Source organism: Olea europaea, unplaced genomic scaffold (assembly GCF_002742605.1).
Source record: "Olea europaea var. sylvestris unplaced genomic scaffold, O_europaea_v1 scaffold1045, whole genome shotgun sequence".
Lineage (NCBI taxonomy): Eukaryota > Viridiplantae > Streptophyta > Magnoliopsida > Lamiales > Oleaceae > Olea > Olea europaea.
Genome location: NW_019227790.1, coordinates 136,901 through 145,467, shown reverse-complemented (window position 1 = coordinate 145,467; position 8,567 = coordinate 136,901). Strand labels below are relative to the sequence as shown.

Here is an 8,567-nt window from a genome sequence, read left to right as displayed (position 1 = left end):
CCCCCCCCCCCCCCCCTAATTTTAAGCCCTTTTTGACATATTTAAAACTAAGATTTTACTAAATTTTGATAAAAAACAAAAAAAGACAAAAAAAGACAAAAAAAGACAAAGATAGTATATGTAATTAAAATTTTAAATTCCATAAAGTATATAATTAATTATTATCTTTGACTTTATTTTTTCATCAAAATGTTAGTTACAAAAAAAAGCTCTTATTCATATTTCTCGTCAAAATTAAAGTACACGTTGTTTTAAGCCCCCGTTTTGGCATCCATTATTTCAAAGTAAAATGGGTGGGAAGATTATTTTTTTAGAGAATGGATGGTTGAAAAAAGAAGGAAAATTTTCGATTTACGTCTAATATCATTTTATGAAAGATTATGTGATTAAAAATAGAAGAAAAAAATAAAATTTAATTGTATGGGATCAAACGGGAATGTCAAATCCAACTAGAAGTATGTAACACTGTATATTGAAAATGATGCACGGTTAAGTGCACGTGCTAGTACAAATTTTATTTACAAAAATTAATGCGCCCAATCCTGTTAACCCATTTGAGCCCAAGTTCTCTTCGCACTCCAGGAATGCAGCCTTTCACTTAAAATCTGCTCCAATTAAAGATCATGATCCAACCCAGTACCATCACCCATTTGACCCGACCCAGTAACATCAAGACCGGAAACTGCATTCAATTTTTCAGTGTTGACGTAATCATTTCCATGCAAATCTTCCCCCGTCCTATAAATTCCTGCCTATTTCAGCGACGTTTTCCTCCTTTTCAGTTTTATCCTTCTTGCCCATACAGTGAAGAACGGTACACTCGATCAATATTGTGCCCAATGAGAACAACGGAGTGGATTATTCTCAAAAAAATATTTCTCCAGTCCGGACTTTTTCCATTTTAGACTTTGACAGATCAATCGCGACCAAAAATGGATGCATACAAGGACGAAAGAGACGATCCTTGGCTTCGTCTAACTCGAGAGGAGTCCCCAGTGAGGTTGCAATTGATCATAACGTATTTTTTTACTACTTGCCTAGAGTCAATTCTTTGTTACATTTGTTTCTGATGAAAACAAGTCAGTTCCGTCTTCTCTGATGTAAATCTAAATTTTGATGGGTGTAGAAGCCGTCAAACTCTATTAATGGAGGAATAAAGTGGAGATAAACCCATCCCCGAGCGAGCAAAAGTGCTTATTAGAGTATTCTACAGATGCTTATGGTAAACTCTACAAACCCTTGTTACATATATTTCTCTTCAATTCCACATTCTACAGATGATTCTGGCACACTCAAGTCACACACCTTTGTTACATATATATCTCTTCAATTCTCCATTCTGCAGATAATTCTTGGCACACTCAAGTCACACACCATTATTACATAGATTTATCTTCACTTCTCCATTCTACAGATGATTCTAATACACACGAGTCACACATTTCTCTTCAATTCTTCACAGATGATTCTGGTACAGTCTCAAGTTACACACCATTATTACATATAAATATATGTATGTTCTCTTTATGAACCCATTCGATCCCCCATTCAATTAGATGAGACCTATTATTGTATAGGAAAAGGCCTCATTCTTTTATGTAGGTATACTTCAGCAATTTCGGAGGCAAATATAGACTTAAGGACCCCAAAAGTCTTCGCCTGCCTTCCGGATCTGTTAAGATATGAGACAACAACACTATTAGCTGAAAAGCACAATAAATAAATAAATAAATAAATAAAATTAGGCAGATGATGCACCTGCACTTCGTCAAGGTTGACTCCGTTTTCCTTGAGAATCGATAGAAACCGTTCGAGGCTATCCTCAGTTGGCTTATAATGTCCACTGGAAGGTGAGATGCGCTAAAAAAAGTAAAGAGGTTACATTAGATCAAAAAAGTATTTAGCAAAATCACAGTTCAATTCACTTCCATCCTTCGTAGTTCAATTGATACTCCATGAAATCAAATTCCTTCCTTAACCCCATCTGTGACAACAGTATATTGTATCTCAATACTCATCTACAATCCACATAAAGTATCTAATGGATGTTGTTGAAGGCCTTTGTCACTAATGTGGCCCACACATTTGTACCACAATTGTGACTTATCTTAGGATTTGAGATAGTCGATGTAGTGAAACTTATGGTTAGGCCAGCACTAAGTCTATTTTTCTTAAATTAATATTTTAATACATACGTTCCATTAATGTTACAGGGGAAATCGTATATAGATTGCCTATAATGAAATTAGATTTCTTTGCAAATCAAGTACATGCCTTGTTTCACGCCGAACTAAATCAATAGTTTTAGATAATGTTAAGATTATAGTACCTATTTCATTCATTTGACAAGACATGATTTCTCATTATGTCTTGACCACCATTTAATCTCTCAAAATCAACTAACCATTCTTTTATGAATTTTGCTACACAAATAGGGTATTTGATAGGATTTAAAAACAAGGGACACTTGTCAAACATTCATTGGACAGTCAAAAAGAAAAAAAGAAAAAGAGCCACACAGGTGCTGACACGCAACACCTATTTTTAAATTCTATCAACTGCTTTTATCTGAGTAGATGAATTTTTCTTTTATAGGACACATGTGAAAAGTATAGCCTGTATAAAGAATACATTTTGACTAGGTTGACTTCTTGTTGCAACATAGGTTACATCTATTTGTCATCTTCATTATAAAATAAAGTAGCCTCAACCCTTTTTTTTTTTAAGAACACCTAATATTTCACTTAGTTTGGCCCTTATAGTCCTTTTTTCCTATTCCATTCCATGTTATTAGAATAACCATTTTTTAGGGCTACTCTTGCCTTTTGCTGGTAAGTTGTCTCGAGTGACACTCTCTCTTGTTTCACTATTTAGTCCAACTCCTCATTTCTAAGGGCACTTCACTTGTGATTATCAACTTGACTATTCCTTATCCAATAGCATCTTTCACTCTTTCCTTTTTGCTAGTAAGTTATCCATTGACACTTTCTTTTGTTTCACTTTTTAGTTCCAACTCCTTATTTCTAAGGGCACTTATAATTATATTGATAGTCAACTCATTTTTACCATATTCAATAGTATTTTTCACATTCTCGTTGAATCCAGCGAAACCATAGTCAACTAATTATCAAATATCCTCATTATTGTTGGCTAGATCATGGACGAATTGATTACACTTATCTAAGTTCACCACAACATCAAGACTCAGATCTAACTTCAAACTAAAGAATTATTTTAACAGGTACACACCTTATTTGGAATCGACTTAGCATGGTAAATTTCCTCTACTTCATTCCATAGTCAGTCCCAACCCCTTAACAGTATATGAGATAAGTGTAACTACATGCCAATTTATCAATTTCCTTTTTCTTTGTAATATCAAAGTAATCAGACCAAGAATCATTTATAGTTTTTGTACATTATTTTAAAAGAATTGCCCTCATTTCTGGCGTTAGAAATTAAAACTAGGAATGGTAAAAATTACAAATAAATCCAATCTCCGTGAGGACCCGCCTCAAACGGGGCGGGATTCCTCATCTTAAATCGGCTTCCAGAGCGAGGAGGGGGGGCGAGGGGGTTCAAAACAAGACTAAGAGGGTGTTTGGGAAACATTTTTATGTAAAAATATATTTTTAAATAGTAAATTGATGGGAAAAGAATGTGTAGTTGAAAAGAAAAAAGAGAAAAAATGTATTTTGAAAAAAAAATGAATACCAAATGGGGCCTTAATGTAATAATCATTTAATTACGTAATAATTGCAACCTCTGTCCCAGATATTTGTGAGTTTTATCATAACCTTTCATTTATTGCAGCTGTGGTCATCCAAATAAAAAAAGAAAAAAATTGATCTTTTTTGACCAATTAAGTGGTTGTCTACTATTAAAATTAATAAAAAATAATGAATATTGAATTTTTGAAGAATGTGTAGTTAAAAAACTTAAAAGTATGAAAAATTTTGAGTTTATATGTAAAATTTTTTATTATGAGAATGTATAATTGAAAATGAGTTTGAGAAAAAATAAAAATAAAAATTTTAAAATAATGGTAAAAAAAAAAATAGGGGCTAAAATTGTCTATTCCAATTTAACATAAAATATTGAAATAATTAATTAAGAAACAAAAAGAAATGCTTCATCACCCCCACCCTCCCACTCCCCCGCAGGCCACCAACCTCAACCAAATCCACCGGCGCCACCTGCACCAAACAAATCTGACATATAACATCTCCCCTGAAAAAGGTCCGTATATGAGGGGCAAAAAGAAATATAGGAACGAATTGTCGTCTTCGCAATGGAGTTTCTTTTCAAGGAAGTTTTGATTCATGTTCTGCACAATTCCCTTTTGCAATTCCGATCTAAGAGACAGAACATGAAAAAATATAACGTGCAAATTTCAGAATTTGATTCCATTTGATATTTTGGGTTTCCTTGAGATTTGGCGTAAATTTCAGAATCTGATTCCTTTTCTGGGTCTTGAGACTTAGGGTTGCTTCTTTCAGAAAACTAAATTGACGATTGATTCCGTTTGATACCATATAGTTTGACACGGAATTTGGTAGATGTTCGTACTTCTGTGTATGGTTTTTATCTGTATATGGATTTTAAGGTTCAGATTTGTTTTGAAGGTTTGGATCGACGTTTGGTTTTGAGATGGATGGTAGGAGAAGGCGAGTGCACAACCTTGTTGTTGACGACGTGTGGTGGCGAAGATGGAGGGATAGGGAAGAAGATGGTGATGCCAAATTTGTGGCGAAGAAGATGAAGCTTTTCTTTTATTCATTTTTTTTCTTATTCAATTATTTCAACTATTTTATGTTAAATTGAAATAGACAATTTTACCCTTCACTAATTGGTCAGAAAAAAGTCAGATTTATTTTTTCTGGGTCAACGGATGAAAATTTAGATAGATATCATTAAAAAAAAAAAAAAAAAAAAAAAAGGTTAAACCCAACCTTAAGGGTCCCCCACGACCCCTGCCCTGAAGCATCGTGAGGGAGGTAAATCGCAGGTTATGCCTCCAAGGATACAGGGTGGAAGGTTGCTTGTACACTTGCACTTACCCAAGAGTCAAATCCATATTTCAGAATTTGAACCCTTGACGCAGCAGCCTCAAGCAAAGCTGGATTTCTCCACCCTCCCCTTTTACCATTTGAAGATGTGCCCTGGGGACAGATAGATATCATATATTTGTCCTCCAGCAGCACGCACTTAAAAGATTTGGCATCATGAGTGCTATAAATTAAAAATGAGAATAAAACGTGCAAATATTTAAAAAGTTTGGGACCACGAGTGCAATAAATCTAAAGATATTCACATTTGTTCATCACATTTTCCCTGTTAAAGCAATCCTTAAAGCCAGTGTAATGCATTTGTAGATCAATGTTACCACCTTTAAGGACATGAGACGTTACATATACAATCATGGCTGACAATTTTGTTGACAACCATTCATTTTAATTTTATTTATTTATTTTTTAAATCAATAGCACAAATCTTGACAGCATATGAATTGTCAACGAAGATTGTTCAAATAGTTTTATTCCAAGGACATTGCCTATTTTGACACACTTTAGGACATGATAATAGTAATCTACATTTTAGAAAGAAATTAAAGGAAGGGACTATCCGGAATTTACCTTAAGCACTCCATCTTCTACCAAGAGTCTCCCAGCAGTTAGAATAGCTTCTCCCGCAAGAAAGCTGGAATGATGAAAAATTCCTTTCTCTTTCTGAATGGTGTTAGAATATAGATGTTTCAACGTAGAAAGCGAGAGACCTTAAAAAATCATCACATGTAATTCTAGTTTTTTAGACATTACCTCTCCAATGTAGAGTTTCTTAGATGTGCTCACTACGAAGATATATTTCGACCGTGGAGATACATGGTGAAGAGGAATTCTGCTTATATTGCATAGTATTTTTCCATCGACGACCACATATTCGTAATATTCTCTCTCTTGCTGATCATATTAAAGAAGAATAACAAACTAAGAAACCCTGCCTAAAATGTTGCATGGGTTAGAATAGAATGACATATTAGCAAACTACTAGATTGCATGTTATTGATTAAATGAATAATAAGTATTATCACAAGCAATTAGTAACACGAAATAGGAAAAACTGAAACGAGATACATCATGCTTGATGTGACAACATAATAAATAAGATTTTACCTCCAACTTTTTATACCATTCATTCAAACATGCAATAAATGTAGAAGAGAAAATCTATTGCAAAAGATAATGCAATTTTGATCGCATACCGGTCCAAAATACTTGACACATTGTTGATCGAGCTTTGATCTAGGGCACTCTTCAAGATCAACCTCTTTGCCATCTCCATAATCCAACCTATTAAAAAGTAGATATGTTCGAGTTTCAATTAATGTGTTTGTGACTTTAGATAATATGGAAGCAATTGCACACTTGTTCAAAATAAAATAAATGAAAAGCACAATCCACAAAGAAGATTACCAATTCATAAACGAAGTGTATTTTCATTTTCTTTTTCTTTTTTGACAATATAAGTAGAGGCAGAAACAAACTGATCAACTCCTTCAAGTTAGACTGCAAAAAGTCTCTCAAATTATAACTTGATGTGGCTCATTTGATACCACTACGTGACCGAGGACACTCTTAGGTAGTTTCTATGGGGAGTAGGCCTCCATTTAGGGAGGTATGCAAAGGTTTCCTCGAGCAGGATTGAGATTGGCCATTTCCATTATCTTTCTTTGATTACAAATCAAGATTAATTAATATCTATCCAAGTATGTTTAGATAGATATATATCAGATCATGGCTTCATGTACCAAACATTTTTATGTTGCTCTATTTTAAGGACTTCTCTCACCAGAAAAAGAAATGCTGATTGGTGGAGCTTTTAAACCACTCTTTATAGTATAGTTGTAAATTGTTCCCATAACGATGCCTTTGATCAATCTGCATAAATAACATAGCTATCCAATGTTAACTTCATAAGCTGCCATGAGGAAGATGAGAATGAAGTCTAGCCATCAGACACCTTACTAATCACCACGAGAATAAGCTAAACTTAAAAAACTCTAAGATGGCAAGCAGAAAGAGTAACTCACAGCTTCAATCCAGTTTTTCAATACCAAAATGTGTGCCTTCTTGTGCATAGACAAACCCTTGCCTACCTGTCCATGTATTTAGTTAAAAGACAAATCTTCAAATGCAGTGACTATCTATTGAAGCTACTGGATTGTTAATTTTCCATTATTTATATTTCCCCTTTTCTTAAAATTTTTCGAATTTCTTTTATATAAATAATTACTAATCCAAAATAGTAATAAGAATGATTTTTGTCATACTTTAGAAGCATTCATAATGATGCGCTTCCACCTCAAGGCTGGGGTCTTAGGCTTCAAGAAGTCGTCACACGATACAGTATTGTTATTCCATAGTGCAAACCCCATTGCTATAGCCACCTGCAATTTCACCATGAAAAAATTGAGAAAGCAACAAGAATTTATTTAGCATAATTTTTGTATGTAATATAAACAAAATTCACAATTCTATGCTTTCGTAAATGGAGAGATTGAACTATTAGCAACGTGGTTTGAGAATTTTGATTTCTAGTGGACAGAATATTCTAGGGGGAAAATATGTTTAAGCGAAGTAAGATGGTTCTGAATCTACTTAAGTGAAAATCATGGCATGAAATAGAACACGATCGATCATTCCAGTATATATATCTATATATAATGCAATTTTATAGTACAAAACTGACTAATCATAGAAGATGAAGCCGTCAAGTATAAATTCAACAGTAAAAGCAAATTCAATGAAGGTAGAAGATTTCGGAACAGAAGGCTACAGGTCTAGATTCACACACCAGTCCGATTTGAGAGAATGGTTTTACCTGTTGCAGAGAGCCGGGCTTTGTGAGTTTCTGGGGCTATTTTCGCTCGTCGTGCCCTTCATATGGATATCAGACGGGACGGGAGGGAAGAAAGTCAAATATTGTATACTAAGTTGATGAAGAAGCTTGAGATAAATCTCAAGTTTCGCCAACCATAGTCACAGCCCCGTTTCGCTAACCTCAGTCACAGCCCCTTTTAATATTAAGGGGCATTAGTCTAGATTGAGAGGTGGCGAAACTTTTGATATATGTATGTATGTATGTATGCATGCATGCATGCATGCGTGAAAAAAGAAAGAATTTCATTTTAATTCTTTCACAAAAAGGATGGTAATCTAATTAATAGCCAATCAAAAGAAAGAAGTTTCTGCGTCAATTGGATCCAGTCTGTGTGTTCGTTTTTGACCTTGCATAGCGATATATTTTTGTTAATCAATTTTGACTTAAAAGCTTGAGCAATGTGTTATCTTCAATGCGCCCTGTCTTTATTTTATACCTCACAAAATCTTACACTGCACATTTTCTAATCAATTATTGATGATGAAACTAGAATTAACGATCTTTGTACCACGTTAAATTACTTAATATAAAAATTTAAACTGTTAACTTACACCACAAATATATTATTTAAATATTATATTCATCCCTATAAATTGGATGCATTAACCAAATATTTGTGCAAATGT

General features: G+C 34.0%; 1 protein-coding gene across 1 annotated transcript; it reads right to left on the bottom strand.

Moving 5' to 3' along the window:
* Positions 1–1,636: 1,636 nt before the first annotated feature.
* LOC111372898 (IQ domain-containing protein IQM3-like) lies at positions 1,637–7,435 on the bottom strand. Its single transcript, XM_022995323.1, has 9 exons — positions 7,331–7,435; positions 7,091–7,156; positions 6,850–6,938; positions 6,263–6,350; positions 5,820–5,960; positions 5,637–5,729; positions 4,140–4,196; positions 1,759–1,860; positions 1,637–1,672 (listed from the first exon to the last, which is right to left on the bottom strand). The coding sequence occupies exons 1-9, from the start codon at positions 7,433–7,435 to the stop codon at positions 1,637–1,639; spliced, it is 777 nt and encodes a 258-aa protein (XP_022851091.1).
* Between the last annotated feature and the right edge of the window lie 1,132 nt (positions 7,436–8,567).